At 36.8% G+C, this 21263-nt stretch overlaps 1 protein-coding gene across 1 annotated transcript in view; it reads right to left on the minus strand.

Moving 5' to 3' along the window:
* The window catches only part of CPNE8 (copine 8), a 211758-nt gene that overhangs the window by 48703 nt on the left and 141792 nt on the right, over positions 1–21263 (minus strand). Inside the window, exons 11-13 of the mRNA XM_032347726.1 lie at positions 20103–20178; positions 16444–16497; positions 15130–15191 (exon numbers count right to left, since the gene is read on the minus strand). Of these exons, the coding sequence (XP_032203617.1) occupies positions 15130–15191; positions 16444–16497; positions 20103–20178 (192 nt within the window). The remainder of the gene's footprint in view (positions 1–15129; positions 15192–16443; positions 16498–20102; positions 20179–21263) is intronic.

The following is a 21263-nucleotide window of genomic DNA, read 5'->3' on the forward strand; positions in this document are numbered from 1 at the left end:
TCAAATTAATCCTTTCCTCTGTTGGGTCAGAGAGACAGTTCTCTCTCAGCATGAACATGTATTTCTCTTCCCTTAATTCTCCCCATAGTATTGGTCAGTGGAATGTCCAGGATGGGGTAATAAACTCCCAACCAGCGTAGGCAGGAGAAGTGTGTTGTCTCTAGATGACCTAAAACCAATAAAGCACTCTTCTAATACTCAGTCTACATTTTATTATAACCATAAGCCAGCAACTCTAAGCAATGTTAAGTGATAAAACTCTCCTGTCCCACCACAACCTGCCCACCGGAGAGAAACTACTATAGAGAGAATGTGGCTGCAAATGCACACTCCAATCAGAAAACATAACCAAGAAACTGCCTGATACAAAACAGACTGTCAATATTTGCGCTAAATTAGTGCTAGTTCTGATGATGCAGTCTACATGCAGTTTTCCTGGACTCTGAAATAAATGGCTCTGAAAAAAAGTCATCTGAAAAATAACATCAGCTGTCAGTAAGACCACACTTAAAAAGATGGATCTGGACATGTCTAGCCTTTTCAAGCCTGCATTTAAACATGCATAGAAACTTGTATCATGCATTAACCAAAACAAAGTTTATAAGTCTTAATATTTGTAAAAGTTTCCTTTCTAAATCAGTTTAGATGAGTGTAGTTTATATATGATAATACTCTGCGTGAATGTATTTATAGAAGGCAGAATGGCTTTGTTTTTATTAGATTTAGCCCAATTGAGCGCTGCGGGGTTTAGCTCTCCACTGATTTGATGAATGCAAAACACTTGGGTGCCACAACAAGAAACCATATAAAAAATCCTAGACATGTATATTCTGTTTTCGAATAAGAAATTGGATTAGGAAAAAAAAAATACCTTACAGTGTTGTGTGTTCTGGCAAAATGTTCTCCCTGAGGCAACCTATCTAATATAAAGCCACCAATTTTATAAAAGTAAAGCAAACATTTTACAACACCGCTGCACTTGCTTCAAGTATTTTTAAGGGAAAGAAATCCTTACGGAGCTTGTTGATAACAGGACTTACTGATACTCAACTTACCCTTAAAATAACCAGTATCAAGATGCCCACTTTTACCTTTAAAATTAGCTTATAATACATAGGTCACCCCTTTTTTCCCCCCTCTCAGACTTCTTACTTCTTTTAAGTGGAATATAAACTTTTTTTATCTATAATTTCTCAAAAGTTGTTGAATCAGGGTGGAGTCTGGGTTGAGACTGGAATGGAAGGAATGTCTTGGCATTCCTCCATAGAGAAGTGAACTATAAGAAAATTACATTTATTGAATTCGTAAATTTTAATATATCTTTTTTTCTCCATGTCTCTGGTAACTAGGACACTTACCACCAACAACATTATAAGATCAAATGAGATAAGACACAATGGAACTTTAAACAAACTCAAATTACTCAGAAAAACAGTAGCTAGCATTTATTGAGGATTAACTCATTTACTCCACATAGCCTATAGGCACTATTAATTTTATTCCTATTTCATATAAATGGAAATCGGTTATGATAGTAAGAGGCAGATGTAGGATTTGAACTAGGCAGTTCATGCCAGAACCCAAATTCTTGTTCACTACTATGCACTGCCTCCATTATCAGCAACTGATTCTTTGCAATTGACTTGACTCTGGCCAAATATTTACCTATTAATTTCCCAGAACTTTCCCACAGAGCAACTCACCTATTAGCCTCTCTCCTGTGGTCCCTTTCTGCTAAGATGTGAGGGGGAAAAAAACCAGTCCCGTGCTGCTGCTTTTTCTTGAGAGAGAGAGAACACGAGGGGGGGGAGGGCCAGAGGCAGAGGGAGAAACAGACCTCCTGCTGAGCAGGGAGTCTGCTGCAGGGCTCAATCCCAGGACCCTAGTTGGGACTAGAACCTGAGCAGAAGTCAGACACTTAACTGACTGAGCCGCCCAGGCACTCCCAGTACCCTGCTTCTAATCTTGATCTAATCTTGATTCTAGTCTTTCCTCCAAGACACTACAAACCCAGATATGAGTTAAATGGAGGTAATTTCTGGCAGAGGCAACAGAAAGTCATTTTTTCTTCCCCCGGAAAACATGGTTCATCTGTTTCATTTGGTGACTGTGGTATGCACTGTGAAAAGAGGAATGTCACAAGATGATAAATTCTGAGAGAGACAGAAAGGTGTATTGCCTAATTCAATGAATTGTCACTCTCTTTGTTTAAAAGTCCTATTTGTCATAATGTTTCATTATGCTAAGAGATTTGGAGGAAAGGGTGGAAAGTCAGGTTCAAAATGGCTTTCTCATAAGGGTGCCTGGGTGGCTCAGTCATTAAATGTCTGCCTTTGGCTCAGGTCATGATCCTGGAGTCCTGAGATCCAGCCCCCCAAGCCCCCCAGTCAGGTTCCCTGCCCAGGGGGAAGCCTGCTTCTCCCTTCTCCCTCTCTCACTACCCCCACTTGTGTTCCGTCCTTTGCTGTCTCTCTCTGTCAAATAAACAAAAAATCTTTTTAAAAAATGGCTTTCTATTAATCTGGATTTATTCAGTGGCTACTTGGTGTCCAACTTTATAAAAATACTTTAAAATTGCCAGTATCTTTGAGAAGACAAGTCATATAAAGTGACAAATTAAAATGACACCAAGGAAACTAGCAACCACTCAGTATAAGTGGTAGGGACTTCTATAGCTCATCGGAATTAGCTGGATGAGAGTTGAGGCTTTCTTTACAAGAAGAAAATGACAGTCCATAGTCCTGCAAGTTTCTAATACATTCAATAGTCTGATAAAAAGCACGGACTAGGGTTCCATATTGACATGAAATTCTGGTAACTTAGAGGAACTCAGTATGCAGAATTTGCAATCCGTTTCCCCCCTTCATCTGCCACTTAGAGAGATGTGTAAAACTTTACAGATATTTGTTCTTGGTTGTGTTAGTGGTGGAGTAAAGAGTTTCATGAAGACTTAGGACACAGAGAGGACTTAGCCAAATTGATATTTACGATTCTGCCCTGGGATGCTTATAGTGTATCTGTAGAGTCTATAGATCCATTGAAAATACAGAAAAATTTTACAAATCTGCTTAAGTCAATAAACCCACTTTATAGGTAATAAAAATTATAATAATGATAATGTTACTCTAAAGTAGAATCTTAGATTTCAGAACAGCCTATGACTTCATTTGTATCTGACATTGCCCTTACTAATAGTTATTGGGTATTCAAGGCCATATATTAAAGATTACTGAGTAAATACCTTTAGTTCCCAATTATATCAGACTTTTAATATTCAAAATTATTGCTTAATAAGCAAACAGAAATAACATAACCACTAGGATAAATGTACAGAGTGTAATTTTTAAAAAATGACCCCACGGTCAACAGTCCAACAGGGACAATCAGTTTTTATTACTCTACAGTAGACATCCTTTGTAGATACTATTCTTCTATTTAGAAAATAAAGCTCTTTATAACTTCAAGTCATAAAATACACCTTATGTTCCAGGGAAAGCATGGTACTGCTTAACCAAAAAAAAAAAAAAAAAAGGAAAAAAGAGAAAGAGAAAGCTCTAAAAATCAGATTTTTATTTCAGAGAATATTTGCATAAAAATTAGAACTTGGCTGATTTAGGATGCATCTGTCTCATCTGTTCACTGTATACCTGAATCCATAAACTTGATGACTGCAGCCAAACAGAGTGTTTTTAGAAACTGAGACTGTGAATGAAAAGTAACAAGCTAACAATACGGTGTCACAAACAATCAGGGTTATATTTTCATGTAAATATCTACATCAATAACAACTACAGTAATGGAAGCCCAGAATATCCAATACTAGAAATTAGTCTATAATGTTCCTTCGAATGGGAAGATATTAAAGGACTATGAAAACAATTTTATTTAGTATTTAAATGTGTTCATTCTTAACTCTGCATAATTTCTACTTGGATTCATGGGAAAACAAATAACAACATTTTTATAATTTTCTATTGAATTATTTTTCTGTGAGCTGAAACAAGAAGAGAGATGAAAATCTGAAGGCAACTCAAGAATTTCTTTCTTTTTTCCACTGGACATTCTTTCCTGCTTTGTCGAAGATTAGTTGACCACAGAGTTGAGGGTCTATTTCTGGGCTCTCTATTCTGTTCCATTGATCTATGTGTCTGTTTTTGTGCCAGTACCGTGCTGTCTTGATGATGACAGCTTTGTAATAGAGCTTGAAGTCCGGAATTGGGATTCTACCAACTTTGGCTTTCTTTTTCAATATCCCTTTGGCTATTCGAGGTCTTTTCTGGTTCCATATAAATTTTAGAATTATTTGTTCCATTTCTTTGAAAAAGATGGATGGTACTTTGATAGGAATTGCATTAAATGTGTAGAATGCTTTAGGTAGCATAGACATTTTCACAATATTTATTCTTCCAATCCAGGAGCATGGAGGATTTTTCCATTTCTTTGTGTCTTCCTCAATTTCTTTCATGAGTACTTTATAGTTTTCTGAGTATAGATTCTTAGCCTCATTCGTTAGGTTTATTCCTAGGTATCTTATGGTTTTGGGTGAAATTGTAAATGAGATTGACTCCTTAATTTCTCTTTCTTCTGTCTTGTTGTTGGTGTAGAGAAATGCAACGCATTTCTGTGCATTGATTTTTTATCCTGACACTTTACTGAATTCCTGTACAAGTTCTAGCAATCTTGGAGGGGAGTCTTTTGGGTTTTCCACATATAGTATCATATCATCTACGAAGAGTGATAGTTTGACTTCTTGTTTGCCGATTTGGATGCCTTTAATTTCTTTTTGTTGTCTGATTGCTGAGGCTAGGACTTCTAGTACTATGTTGAATAGCAGTGGTGATAATGGACATCCCTGCCATGTTCCTGACCTTAGCGGAAAAGCTTTCGGTTTTTCTCCATTGAGAATGATATTTGCAGTGGGTTTTTCATAAATGGCTTTGATAATATTGAGGTATGTGCCCTCTATCCCTATACTTTGAAGAGTTTTGATCAGGAAGGTATGCTGTACTTTGTCAAATGTCAAGAAGGAAAGAATGTCCAATGAAAAAAAGACAGCCTCTTCAATAAATGGTGTTGGGAAAATTGGACAGTCACATGCATAAAAATGAAATTGGACCATTTCCTTACACCACACACAAAAATAGACTCAAAATGGATGAAGGACCTCAATGTGAGAAAGGAATCCATCAAAATCCTTGAGGAGAACACAGGCAGCAACCTCTTCGACCTCATCCACAGCAACATCTTCCTAGGAACATCGCCAAAGGCAAGGGAAGCAAGGGCAAAAATGAACTATTGGGATTTTATCAAGATCAAAAGCTTCTGCACAGCAAAGGAAACAGTTAACAAAACCAAACACAACTGACAGAATGGGAAAAGATATTTGCAAATGACATATCAGATAAAGGGCTAGTGTCCAAAATCTATAAAGAACTTAGCAAACTCAACACCCAAAGAACAAATAATCCAATCAAGAAATGGGCAGAGGACATGAACAGACATTTCTGCAAAAAAGACATTCAGATGGCAACAGACACATGAAAAAGTGCTCTATATCACTCGGCATCAGGGAAATACAAGTCAGAACCACAATGAGATATCACCTCACACCAGTCAGAATGGCTAAAATCAACAAGTCAGGAAATGACAGATGCTGGCGAGGATGCGGAGAAAGGGGAACTCTCCTACACTGTTGGTGGGAATGCAAGCTGGTGCAACCACTCTGGAAAACAGCATGGAGGTTCCTCAAAATGTTGAAAATAGAACTGCCCTATGACCCAGCAATTGCACTACTGGGTATTTACCCTAAAGATACAAACATAGTGATCCAAAGGGGCACGTGCACCTGAATGTTTATAGCAGCAATGTCCACAATAGCCAAACTATGGAAAGAACCTAGATGTCCATCAACAGATGAATGGATCAAGAAGATGTGGTATATATACACAATGGAATACTATGCAGCCATCAAAAGAAATGAAATCTTGCCATTTGCGACAACATGTATGGAACTAGAGCATATCATGCTTAGCGAAATAAGTCAAGCGGAGAAAGACAACTATCATATGATCTCCCTGGTATGAGGAAGTGGTGATGCAACATGGGGGCTTAAGTGGGTAGGAGAAGAATAAATGAAACAAGATGGGATTGGGAGGGAGACAAACCTAAGTGACTCTTAATCTCACAAAACAAACTGAGGGTTGCTGGGGGATGGGGGTTGGGAGAAGGGGTGTGGGATTATGGACATTGGGGAGGGTATGTGCTTCGGTGAGTGCTGTGAAGTATGTAAACCTGGTGATTCACAGACCTGTACCCCTGGGGATAAAAATATATGTTTATAAAAAATAAAAAATAAAAAATTAAAAAAAAAAAAGAATTTCTTTCTAAGAGTTTAATCACAAGCTGCTGGTCATACGTATTCCACATCAGTCACCTGTTGCCCCCTTTCTCTTTTCTCATGCTCCCACACATTCGAGTGCAAGGGAAATGTTTTACAAAATGAATGCAGGAAAATCTCAACTAACTTTCTTTTGGAAAGCCCAGCGCTAGTCCAGAGTACCAACTGCTTCTCATATTTTACAGGTTGACTTTTTTACCCTTTTTGAAGACTTCCACCTACGCCAGCTCAGGTTCAACATGACTGTAAGTTAACAATAGTTTCTCCTAGATTAGAAAGGATATGGTGAATAGGTCCCAGAATTGAAGCCAAATTAACAATAATGATGCTAATCCAAGTTAGCAATGAAATACTCCACAAACATGGGCAACAAATACTTGTACCTTAGTATTTTAGGTTAAAAGTGAGTAGTTACTACAATTTATTATAAAAACAAAATGGAATTGAACACTTTGCTCCAATCACTTCTGAAATACCATACGTATTAGAAATATGGTAGAGCATCTCTTCAGAAAAAGCTAACCTTGATAATCCCACAAATCTTCAACTGTAGTAATAGGACCTCCAAAATACCACGCTGGGTTGCTTGGTTGATTGCAGCCTGAAGTGTCAGCTTATTTCATTGTCCCTCTCCAACGTAATCACAGGACAAAAGCAAGAACTGATGGCTAAATTAAGAAGAGTCTCATGAGATGTGAGCTGAAGAGGAGTTCTATCAAAAACCAAGATGTGAATATTGGGGAAGTTTAGCTGAAGTGTGGACTACACTTAAAAGATATAGTTGCCAGCTACCTTTCTGTATTCTGTCCTCAGTTAAAAATACTCAGGTCTTTAAGATGGAACTAGGGGAAGAAGAAGCAGAAGAAAAGCAAAAAAAAAAAAAAAGTTTCTGAAACCTAGGTTTCCAAAGATATGAGCTTTTACAAAAGATATCACAACAGCTAATAAATAGAGGTCTCACAGGTAAAAACTGACAATGCCTTATACCATTTATTAAATTAGCAAACTATATATTATGCAACACTGTATACAGTGTGATCCCAATGTTACAAAAATCATTGTGTGTTTCAGAATAAACAAACAGGTAACTATGATTATCTCTAGAAGATACGATTACAGAGGACCTAGCATAAATTATGTTCTCTCTGCCTAACTCTTCTTTTTCACATTTTATTTATAATGTATAATTTCACATTTTATGTTTATAATGTGAAATTCAAAGATTTTTATGTTTAAAAATGGGAGACATAACACTTCTTTCCCCCAAATGTCAATATAAACCACTAAAAAAAAAGATAAAATAAAAGTATTTTATTATTTTTGAAAAAAAATACAATGAAGAATACGAAGTATAACCAAGGTGTTTTAAGAGTTTTCAGAATTTTTTAAGTTTTAAGAGACCAGGAATACTGAATGCTGTTTTTCACAAGAGTCAGTAGCCATTTATGGAAACTATACATAATTATTGTCAATTATTACAATTAATTCTAATTTGAAATGAGAGCAGATTATATTCTATTTTGCTATTATTCAGAAATTTTGTATAATTATGTATCTGCTTTTTATATGATTTTCTACCACTGTAGTGCATTTATCCACCTGGAGGTTGAGATTTCTTTTGTTTGTGTGTGTGTGTGTTATGTTAGTCACTCTAGAGTACATCATTAGTTTTTGATGTAGAGTTCCATGATTCATTGTTTGTGTATAACACCTGCTCCATGCAATACGTGTCTTCCTTCATACCCAACACCAGGTTGAGATTTCTTAGTAGCAAGGGCAGAGAGCCCAAAATGTTACAATGTCTAAACAGGTGAAAAAAAAAAATTGACAGAAAATCTACCAAGAAAAATAAAAATACTGTTCTGAAATATTTAGATTAGATGTTTGTACCTACACTTCCACCTTGTTTTCATACTGATATTCTCTTTTCAAATTGCTATAATGTCATTTTTTATTACCAATGGAGATTTTTTTTTTTTTAACCAATGGAGATTTTTAAGAAAGATAGGAACATGAAACTCTACTCTTCACTTCTTTAACCAGAACTTGTCAAGTATCGTATGAAGTAATTATCTTAATCAATCTCCATAACTCACAGTTAATTAAACTTTAAATCTTCATAAATACCTAATAATAAAATTATTAGATACTCTGCATGCGAGGCTATCTAAATTACTATATATATATATATGTATTTTTTAAACTGTATTTTTGACTGGCACCAGCTAAATGATAAATATTACATACATAAAGACTAGAATTAACCAAATGAGCTTCTCTTTCATTATTTTTGGAAAAAGAGAAAATTATCGATGAAAATATTACTCATGACAGAAAGGAGAAGGAGAAAATGGGTGAGCACAAAGCGAAAGAGGCCAATGGAGAGATGGGTCAAGTTAATTCCCATGAGTCATTTAGCTCAGGGCCTGACACATCAGTGGTCAGAAGAGGTTAACAGGAGAGGTAACAAATTACATTGTGTAGTAAGTTGATAGGGTAGTCTTTTGTAAGAATATAAATAATTTCAGAATGCTGAAAAATAAGTATCATTAAGGCCATAAAAGAGTTGGAAAATCTAGTTGAATGACATCATTTTTCAGATACACTGTAAAATTACAGAGGTCTGAAATTTAGGTACATGAACTTTTTGGCCTGCCATTATACAGCATGAGGAGTGTCATAAACCCACCTCATTCTATCATTAATAAAAATCAGAATTTAAATTCTTTCATTCAACTGCTTAACAAGTTCTTAAGAGCAAAGACGCATAAATACACATGCAGAATACAATAATTATTTTGTCTGTCAATTTGCATTTCATTATCAAAAGAAATAGTATATGAGAAACTATATTATACATAGTACAAATAATGGTAATAGGTGAATGTGTAATTGCATTATATTTAAAAAATATGTTTACTTCATACACCTTTGTATAAAGATAATATATTATAGTTAAATAATATTTTTATGTTCTGTTTAGATACAGGCTCATAGAGAAATTAATATTAAGTCCAGTTAGGTTAATTATATAGTATATATAAAAATGGATTCTTATTAAAATCTTGGGAAGACAAGATTAGACAAAGTATACCTCATAGGTAGGGGCTCCATTTATATACAGACTTCTTTACAGAAGAAGGCACTCGTATTTCTTCCAGTTTAGAGAGTACTAAAGTAGCAAGTGTGTAAGATTAAAAAAAAAAAGTCCTGGAGGTTGTACACAGCAGAAAAATACAGAAGCATGATATAGTCAAGACCATCATTGCTTTAAATATTGTAGAAAACCCATTTGATCTAATTAGCCCTAAAAATCCTCAAAAGGAGAGAATGTGTACAATCAATAAAAGTGACTTATTGGTAAGAGATTCAGAAATGTCCTTTACTAATAGACTCCTATCAAAATATTACAAGATTTGCAGGGCACCTGTTAAGCATTTGACTCTTGATTTTGGCTCACGTCATCATCTCCAGGTTGTGAGATAGAGCCCCCAGTCGGGCTCCACACCTAGTGTGGAGCCTGCTTAAGATTCTCCCTCTCTCGGGGTGCCTGGGTGGCTCGTGGGTTAAAGCCTCTGCCTTTGGTTCAGGTCATGATCCCAGGGTCCTGGGATCGAGCCCCACATAGGGCTCTCTGCTCAGCAGGGAGCCTGCTTCCCTTCCTCTCTCTCTGCCTGCCTCTGTGCCTACTTGTGATCTCTGTATGTCAAATAAATAAATAAATCTTAAAAAAAAAAAAAGATTCTATCCCTCTTTCTCTCTTCTTTCTCTCTCTCCACCCCTCCCCTCTCTTGCTTTCTCTTTTTATCTAAAAAAAAAAAAAAAAAAACTTACTAGATTTGCAGTGCTTAACAAAACATACAGGATACTTCTTTCATACACATATATTTTACATGCTCATAATGTAAAACAAAACCAAAACCAAAAGGAAACTTGAACATTTTAAAACTCCAAATAATTATTTCAATGAACAAATTATAGCAAGACATATCAAGCGCTTTTTTTAATCTTATAAAGAGAATGTTAAGCAATGTCCACTTTTTACCATCCTTCTTTATCAACTAAAGAACTTCTTTATCAACTACCACCTATAGTACTAAGATGTTTATTTATGTAGGAATCTACTTTTTATGGCAAACTCAACTTTCAATTTTTCTGTCTTCTAAGGATACAGACATTGGACTATTAAGGTGAGTTGGCAATGAGGAAGAAAAGGGGTCAGGGAGAGGTTGACAACTGTGACTCCATCTTGCAACTGCCACCATTTTGTAGAGTTCCTGGAAGAGCAGCTAGTTCCTGGACTCATAATATGTCTTCAGGTTTAGATACCTGGGAATTTATCTGCCCTGTCCTCAATATTAAGCAAAAGAGGTCACCTAATCCCCAAGCAATCTATATCAACTGAAATTTCTACACTATTACAAAATATAACAATTTTTATGTTCCCCCAGCCTAAAGGCCTCTCACAGTGACACTAAATACCTTCTCCAACAATTAGCCAACACAGGACACAAAGTATCTAAAGATTAATTACAATTCTGTTCTGTCTCTTTCAAATTCCTAGTCCATCTTTTAACACCAGATGCACTAAAAATAGAACTAGACAGAATTACTACCATTACGCAGCTCCCTCAAGCCTAGATTGACAGACAATAATGGGTTTCCTGGGCTTCACTGGATACTGTCACCCTTGGATTCCTGAGTATTCCCTCAAAGCTCAACCATTAAGTGTCCCCCCAGCTGCAACCATTCTAGACCTTATGTTATGGCTTCAAGAAACCTAAGAAGACTTCATACCTTTAAAAAACCAGCTTATCTCTTACCTCTAGGACACCCTAATTACCAACTGCCCTTCTTCACTTTTGTGCATGAACTTTCTAGTAACATCTTGGGAATCCTGACCCAAAGGTATGGAGGCCAACAATGCCCCACAGGATATTACAGTCTTCAACTGGACCCTGTGGCGAAAGGTTGGCCTCTCTGCCTCTATGCCCTACCAGCTGCCTCTCTACTCCTTACTGCCACCAAAAACATAGTACCAGACTCTCCCCATGGGTATTAGTCCCACATACAGCTAACTCTCTCTTAGATTCCCAACACACAGAACATCTCATCTGCCAGTCATATCCTTGCCAGTAGTCATTTCACTCTCTTGTTCTCCTCTCAATCTGCTACCTTACTTCCCTTACCCCTCAACTTTTTTTTTTTCAGTGAATACTACAGAGTATCCTGCACCATATTTTCCTTGATCATTTCTAATGCAACATCATCAATAAACCCAGTACAGTGTGGATTTGGCTGGAGAGATTTATGAAGGTCTAATTGAGGGATAAATAATGAGTCAGTTAAAAGGATGCAACCCCCTCTGATGGGAATACCAACTCCATTGTTAAGCTGTCCCAAACTATAGCCCAGGGGATTCCCCCTAAAATATTGCTGGGTATGTAATAACCCACATACATTCCAACAAAGTACAAAATACTCCCTCTTAACTCCCCTCAGTTTAGGATATTAAGATCATTTACATCATGCCCAATGCCTCTAGTCATATATCATTGCTCCTCCCCATTCCTTCAAAGGTGACGCAACCCCATTTGCTTTAATCTCCTTTCCTTGTTTTGAAGTTACTCCTGTCCTCAATTTCTCTTCTTGCATAAGATATGTCCACCTGGGACCTAGTCTGGTTTCTACAGATGTAAATCTCACTTTTGCATTAGCTGATCATTATAATCTATCAAGCTGCAATTCTATTTCATCCACATACCCTAATGCTACTGCCCTTTGCCAGGTCATCAAGAACAGAAGACAAATGATGAAACTTACTATCAATACTTGGGGGTCCAGTGATTTTCTGGGGAATGATATATAAAAAGTCTCATCAAAGGAATATTTGTAAGAGGTTTTGCTATGATCAAACTAATCCCAAATTCTATCCTTTATTTTTTTTTTTGAAAGACTTGTTTATTTTAGCAAAAGAGAGAGAGAGAAAGAGTGGGGGTAGGGGGCAGAGGGAGAGGGAGAGAGAGAATACTAAGCAGGCTCCACACCCACACAGAGCCCAATACAGGGCTCTATCTCGGGACTATGAGATCATGACCAGACCTAAAACCAAGAGTCAGGTGCTTAAGCAGCTGAGCCACCCAGGTGCCACCCCCCAATTCTATCCTTACTGTAATCTCAATAAACCTTATATTGCAGGACCCCTACCTCCCTTCTATACCAACTCTTCCTTTCTCCTCATCAACAGCACCACTCTGAACAATAAAACAAGAGCAACTGAATCTTGGTGTGCTTCTGAAGGATATGTATTTATCAGTAGCAGCCCATTTAATTATCTTTCCTATACGGGCAATCCTTATGGAAGAATAACTAACAAAACCTTGGCCTTCAAAAGTGTTAAAACAATGCTTGGATCACTGGACAATGTACCCTAGGATTCATGTAATCTAATCTGCCTATCCTATCCACTGCCTCTCATAGAACCCAAAGGGCTGTAGGTATAATAATTATTAGAACTGGTCTGGCCATAGGTATGTTGGCCCCTTGGGGAAGATTTGCTTATCATAAAGCCACCCTGTGTAATCTAACAAACATTCTAGAGGAATTATCCCACTATACTGCTTCAGCCCTATAAAACTCACAATTATCCTTGGACTCCCCTGCTTCAGTGGTCCTAGATAATTAAACTGCATTCGACTACTGGCTGGTAGAACTAGGAGGTGTCTGTGCTCTTGCTAATATCTCTTGTTGCACCTGGATAAACACTTCCTCCAAAGTGGAATTAGAAATTAAAAAAAAATCATACAGGCCTCTTGGCTTCACGATATCAACAATCCCATCTTTAGTGAAATTTGGAATGATATTAAAATTATATACCACCCATCCAATGTCTTTAGTTGGTCACCTGAAAAAACAAGAAACATCCTTCAATCGGGACTACAATTGGGATTAAGTATCTTCTTGCTATTCAAATACTCTTTTGCTTGTTTCCAGAAGTGCCTTTTTCTCCTCTTCAGCTCCCAAGCTTCTGGGTCTACTGCTCCAACCCTATGTTGTTATACCCCTTATCTATAAGAGCAGGATGGACCCCAAGCAGCAGCTAAGCACTTGGGCAACAAGGGACTCTACCATAATGAGTTTGCTCACCATAATTGGCCATCTTGATGACTCACACACCAATGATCAGAAAGAGGAAATGAAGAGGAAAAGGAGGGAAGGAACAACAATTCTGACTCCATCTTGCAACTGCCACAGTTGTGTGGAGTTCAGAGAAGAACAGCTACTTCTTGGAATCGTGATAATCATCTTGAGATTTAGACATCTGGAAAACTCCCCCCTGCCCCCCCACCTCACCCCAGGACCCACAATCCTGAGCAAAAGAAGTCAACTAATCCCTGAGCACAATGTACCAACTGAAATTTCTCCTCTGCTGTGGTTAAAAAAAAAAAAACCACCATTTTCTCTCACCGTTTTTGGACAAGCACATAGATTGAGTTGGGTTGTCCTGCCTGGTTTTTAACCCTAAATAAAGATTTGTCTCTTTTTTCCTCACTCAGAGGCTCACTGCTGAAGTTTTTCCTGAGCAGCAAACATTTTTTCCCCTTTAATACATTTCCCTTTACCTTTACTGAAACAATCTTTGGAGTTTCTGTGTCTGGATAGCTAGGTGGCCGGTTTCAAGATTGCCCATATATAGCACTGATTCTCCATTTAAGCAAGTGTCATTTTGGGGTTTGTTTTTTGTTTCCTTAACTAAGAGCAAACAGGTTGAGCTCTCTGGTTTTTGGTAAACTTTCTTTGCTCCTTAAGCCTCCCCATTCTTTTATCCCTTTCTTCTGCTTCATGACACCAGTGAACTAATACTGGGGAAAAAAATTGCTAAATCATAATTAGGAAGAGTTTTACTTGAGTGTTGTCTCTGGCTGCTATTAATTGTCATGAAGTTACTAACCACATTCAAATTTACCTCTCACCCTTTTTGGATATTGTAAATATAGGTAATAACACATAAATTAGAATAAGTGGACATTTTAGATGGTATAGTAGTGAATGACTGTTTTCAATCTCTGGGGATGCTTGGTGATAAAAAAAATAGGGACAACCAGGTTAAAAATAGGAATAAAACTGAAACAAAACAAAACAAAACAAAAACCTCTCTATTTACTTGGGTATAGGAATCCATAACATATTACCAAGACAAGCTCTGTCTGGACTCTGGAAAATTTCAAGAACGGCTACAACAACCCATTTTTTCCAAATATATTCCTGCCTAGAAGCATAGGGAGCAACAAAATGACTATTCACCATCTATTTCTGCATGGTGATTTTATGACAAGATATGTTCTTTAATATTCTGGAGCTCAAATGTACATTTACAACAAGCCCTCAAGCTTTTCTTCTAGTTCAAAAATAATGAAAAGTGCCTATAAAAAGTCCCATATGTTAGGCAACTGAAAATATTCTCCAAAAGTGCAGAGAATAGCTTTATCTGCAACTATTATTAACACAATAATGTCTTTTTTCTTGGTCAAAGAAAAGTTGCAATTTTCCTCAAAGTAATAGCTCTTTGTGTTTAAGTTTATCTCCTTAAGTCTGTAACAAAAGTGCAAAAGGTCTGTCACCAAACCATAATAAAGTTGATCATTTCAGCTGCCTATTACCTAGTGGTAGCAGTCACTAGACACATTGAAAGAAACATTTAAGCAAGTAAACAATTTCAGAGAATGACTTACCCTCCTTTAATATAATCAAGGAATGAAACTTCTGTTTCTACCAAAAAAGAGAGTAAGGTTACCTGAAAAAGAAAAGAAAAACAAGGTAGAATTACCTAATAGTACTAATTGCAACCCCAAATGGACTTCATTCTAAGTATTAGAGAGGAACTCATATTTCATATTAGAGAGAAATACCACATTCTGAAAATCAATAACAATATTATTCTTTATTAAAATCTGCCAGGAATGATTGCTCTTATATTTAAAATGATCAGAATGAAAGGGACCCCCAAAATTAACTAACTCCTTTCTATGACCAGTTTCCTTCCTTTGAAGAAGAGCATGAAAACTGTCCACAAGGACACTCTGTTACTTCTCATTTTAGATAAAAGGAAAGATGAAAGGAGCTGAAAAATGGTTAAAACTAAAAAATCAGAATCAGTGAGTTAAGTCTTATAAGGGGAAATGTGTGTTTTTGTCATGGTCCTGGAATGGGGCTATCTAATATTTTAAGTGTCTTGCAGTATAGAAATCTTTAAAAGAAAATTGGGGAGATCTTAGATTTTGCTTCTCCTAAGAAAATTTAATCTCACAATAAAATCTTCAGTGTATTATCGAAGAATTGTCATGGAGATGAAAAGTACATCATAGGTAGTACAGTCAATAATACTGGAATAACATTGTATGGTGACATTTGGTGACTACACTTACTGTGATGAATGTGGAGTAATGTACAGAATTGTTAAATCAGTATGTTGTACTCTTGAAACTGTAACATTGTTTTTAGTTACACACCAATTAAAAAAAAGGTATACCTGAATTCTCCAAAAAAAAAAAAAAAGGGACTAGGATGATTTTAAGTTTTTCACATATTCAAGATACATTCATCTTTGTACCTTTGGGTACTGATTTAGCCCAGCATCCTACAAGGCTGTAAATTTGAACACACTATGAATAAGTGCTTTCCCATGCCATGAGCTTTAATAGGTAAGTGTGGCCTGTAAAGAGTCTAGTATTTCTTACTGACACTTAAACATTTTCATGACTAGTTAATTCTCTCTGGTGTGATTCCACTGAATAAGGATTTCACGAGAAAACTTCAGCTTCCCTCAGAGGCCACATGGTCCCATGGACAACTTGCAAGAAGCTGGGTAACTACTTTTCATAGGGTATTTTCCATTTCAACCATCCCACAGCAAGTTCAGTTTTCCATTATACCCCTTTATATTCAAATCTTAATTTAAAGAGCCTCATCTTAGGTTCTAGCCTGTGTAAACACATTTTTCATTCGTTTATTTAACTCCTTAGTGAGTAACATAAAATTTGACTTACTGTTCCTGAATTAGTATATTTTTTCTTTTTTCCTTTTTTTTTGGGATTCACCACCTTGAAAAGCAGATAAAACAAATACACTGTGTTAGGTTTTACACAAAAATTTTTATAAAATGTGTAGTTCAAACTGCTGCCTTCACTCCTGATGCATTTGCTCATTTACAATTGCCTTTAGTATGACTGCTGGACAGTCCTTCAACCAAAACTTCTCTACAAAATTTACCAGTGACCTTCTTCTTTGTATGTGTGTGACCATCTTTTTTAAAAATACATGTTTTTTCAGTACTATTCTTCTCAATTATTTTATGCATTGATTATCTTTATCCATCTGTATCTTCTTTTTTTTTAAAATATTTTATTTATTTATTTGACAGAGAGAGATCACAAGTAGGCAGAGAGGCAGGCAAAGAGAGAGAGAAGAGGAAGCAGGCTCCCTGCCGAGCAGAGAGCCCAATGTGGGACTCGATCCCAGGACCCTGAGATCATGACCTGAGCTGAAGGCAGTGGCTTAACCCACTGAGCCACCCAGGCGCCCCCATCTGTATCTTCTTGATGTGAGAGAGAATTTAACAACCTAGGTAATAAATAATAATGACTGCTTTGTAGTAAACTATAAACAGGTAAAGAAAAGTATAGCCAAGATACATAACTTTTTTGTTATTAGGTTAAAAACACGAACATAGCAAATCACCCAAATTATGTACATACATTAAGGACTCTGTTACTCTATTGCTGTCAGGGGTAATAATTTCCACCAGATACTGAGGCTGGGTAGTGATTAGTAAAAGTCTGGTTTGTGGACCAAGATTTAATTTCTGACCATTTATTCCATTAGGAAATACTACTGCACTCCTATGTTGTACAAGACACTGAAGAATATAGGGAATGTAAAGATGAGTAAGACCTGTCAATCTAACAGGATAAATAAAAATAAAGGAGAAAATCCTTTAGCACATCCTAAACCAAAATACACATGGAAGCATTTAGACAGGCAAAAAAAAGTTAAAAGAATTTATGGCAAGTATTATTTGAACAAAACTTTATTAATTTAAGCAAAGGCTACAATAAAAAGGGACGGACATAACCGTCTAGAAAGAGGAAAAAGTAACTGGCCCAAGGTGGCTGGAGCAGAGAGCAAACACATACTATTTCAATGAATCCGAAGGACTGCAGGTACGTGGAGCCAGCAGGAGACACTCCTGTCTCCATGCCTGGGAGCTTTTGCAAGCTTAGAGATCCCACAAGGGCCCTGTATGCTGCTCTAGCCCCCTCACAGCTGCAGTCCACCAATAGTCCTATGGGTCCAGGGTCCCAGGAGTAAACAATCCTGTCTGCAATCATCTAAATCCTAAAAGGGCCTAATACTTACTTAATTCCAGCTCCTTCCAGCCACAGTTTGTGAGTAATCCTGCTGGCACAAAGACCCACCAAGAGATGTTCATGTCTGCACCTTAGGAGACCATGAAATATCCTTATATTTATTTGGTCCCAGTCCCTCGGACCATGGTCACAAAGCAATCTAGCCCACCCAGGGACCTAGTGGGGACATACCCGTCTGTGCCTCCAGAGCCAGTACAGACCAAAGTCTTAAGTATGGTACCCAATACAGCCATGGGACTCGGGGTTGACCCTTCTAGGTATGGTCCAGAGTCAGTCCTGCCTACTTAGAGACCCACACAGGGATCAGAGAGGAGTCCTCCAAGACACCTGGCAGGAGCCACACACGCCTTCACACTTAATAAGAGGCCATCTGGCTGACGACCTAGCTGTGCAGCCTGAAAAGCAACCCTGGTTCAGAGTCACCCTCCTGAATAAAGTGCTGGAGCCAGTCTCATGCACAGGGGCCGGACAGAGTCCATGCCCGCTCCAGCTGCTGGTAACAAGCACCCCCAACCATGGATGCTACTACAGACCTACTAGCCTCAAAAGCAGCTCTAGTCCAGCATGACTGCAGGACTCTGCAGGTCTGGAGGTCATCTCGTCAGCTGAGGAACTGACAGGAGAAGGTCTTTGTCTGCCAAAACCAGTCTGTAAAGCTGCAGGGTTTTTTTTTTTTTTAAAGTTCAGGTATAATGCTGGAAATCTAGAAGCCCAAAGGTGGGCAGAGAAAGCAGGCATCCATACAAGGATAAGCTATCTTATATTATTTTCATTGCCTGTTTAGAGCCTTAATAGTCATTCCTTGGAAAACCCAGACAGAAAATTGATCCATTACTCCAACTTTGTTGCAGCCTGGGAAGTTTAATCTGCAATATCTCATACTCTACTAAGTAAAATACTATATTTAGCCATTATCATGACACACTAAACATATTTCATGGGTTTGTCTCCCGTTAGACATGGAGGTTTTGTTTTTTGGTTTTTTTTGTTTTTTTTTTTTTTTGAGGGAGAGAGAAAATCTTAAGCAGGCTCCACGACTAGTGCAGAGCCCAATGTGGGGCTCAATCTCACAGCCCTTAGACCATGCCTGAGCTGAAATCAAGAGTCACATGCTTGACTGACTGAGACACCAAGGTGCCCATAGGCACTGAAATTTTTAACCATCTATGTATCCCCAGGGCCTTAACAGAGAACATGGAATGTAAAATCCATGTAATAAATAGTTTATTTCCAGTGAATGAATGAATGAGGGAATGAATGGAATGTTACTGCTTTAGCTTAGTAAGAAGATGTTAGAAGATGGAAAGTGTTCCACTCCTAACTTAAATGAGGTCAATATTAGTGTCAACCTGGCAGGGAAAGAGTTACTATTATTAACTGATACTGAGATATTCTCCTTTGCCTTTGATGTTTGTTAAATAAAAACATTAAAGAGAATGTACGGTAACTTAGCCCAAGTATTAACAGTGCCAGAACATACCATGTGCTCAATACATATCTGGTAGTTAACTGGCAAGGTAGGTTTAAGGCAGAAAGAGCTACTGTACTTGCTTTAATAACCTGGATTTCTTTAATGACTGAATTATATTTTGTCATTCCATTCAGTCTTCAAGTAAACTACAATGAAAGTGCTCAAACATACGAAGCAGACCACAGTTCATTTTTAAAACACCAAGCTGACATAATGAAAATGCACTGTTCTTCTCTTTTTACTAAAAAGGTGTTGGGGAGGAGGTTGGTAGAAAGGCAAAAAGACAAAAACAACAACAACAACAATAACAAAAACCCCGTGAGGTTTGTGAAAAAAAAACTTAAAAAAAAAAAAAATAACAAAGTTTTAGGAGGCCTGGTGGCTCAGTGGGTTAAAGCCTCTGCCTTCGGCTCAGGTCATGATCCCAGAGTCCTGGGATCGAGCCCCGCATCGGGCTCTCTGCTCGGCGGGGAGCCTGCCTCCCCTTCTCTCTGTGCCTGCCTCTCTGCCTACTTGTGATTTCTGTCTGTCAAATAAATAAATAAAATCTTTTTAAAAAAATAAAAATAACAGTTTCATAGGCAAGAATTTTTAGATTTCTCAAAATAGAGTTAAAAGACCATGAGACTTGAAAAGAAATAATACAATACCATTCAGTCTCAGAAACAAGTCTGTTCAATAAATTGGAAGATTTTTACATGTATTGGTAGTTGGTTATATTTTGACAATTACCCTTTGCAAAATCTACACTTTTAAAGCATAAATTTACTTATTCCAGAGGAAAATAATAAAATATAATTCCTCTTACCTCATATACGTTGAATTGCGATTGTCCTCTAGAAAGTTCCCTATAGCTTGTGGTAAATTCTCCAATGAAATCATGACTAAATTTAGGGGAAAATATATAGTATTAGCTTTCATACATTTGTCAAATATACTTTTAAGTTTTCTACAAATGCATGGTTTAATCGCGAAAAAAATGCTTAATATTACTATGAGCATAACTTAATAACATATTTTAAGAAACTCATACATAACTTCATTGTTCTTTAACCCCAAATTATATACACTCAAAAATTGTATTTTGTTAGCATTCCAATAATTTTTAATTTATCCCACCAATATTAATATTTCAAACCAGTATTTTAGTTTTAATCACTCATATCTAAAAACACTGTGTCATCTATGCTACCAAAATGACTAACAGTTTCTTAGGATGAAAGTTTAAGACACTCAAAAACTTATTACTTATATCAATAATTACAAATACAGTATATAGAATTCTCCTAACTTTGTTATGACCAAGATGTAATAGGACATTATTTTTTAACATGGGATTAATAGTCACCAAGCTTTATTTTTGATAATAGCTTCAAAGTACATTGCTAATACCAACATGGTTATTCCGAATTTTCTTCACATTAAAGCAATCATAATAGTCTTCTCAGAAAGCAGACCTTCTACAGATGCCTTCTTAGTTTAGATGGGGAGGGATAAGGACTGTTGTAAGCATGCATTAGTGCTCACTATAAAAACCTTGTCAATGTGATTACTGAAGTTTACCTAAGGAAGTTTACAGAGGAAGAAGATAAAGCAGATAAAGACTCTAGGAACTAAAGTGGTAAATACACCAAAAGGGATGTCTCTGTTGTTTATATCATAGAATTTAAGCTTGGCCCATACACTCTACAAACACAAGGTGTTTGTTACCATTAAATAAACACACACACACACACACACATAAATGTGTATTATAAATAAATAAATATAAATATATAGAAATGTATTTATATGTATTTTATAATTTCTAATTTATAATTTTATAGTTAAAAAATACATATGTATATGTTTGATGCTTAGTTGTAAAGACCTGATGACCAGAGACAAGCAACAAAAAAACTGTTATCTAGCCAACCAAAACAATAATTTCTAAAGATGGGATTTGGAAGGAAAAACGAGCTGCCATTAA

This window comes from Mustela erminea, chromosome 6, assembly GCF_009829155.1.
Source record: "Mustela erminea isolate mMusErm1 chromosome 6, mMusErm1.Pri, whole genome shotgun sequence".
NCBI classification, from domain to species: Eukaryota; Metazoa; Chordata; class Mammalia; order Carnivora; family Mustelidae; genus Mustela; species Mustela erminea.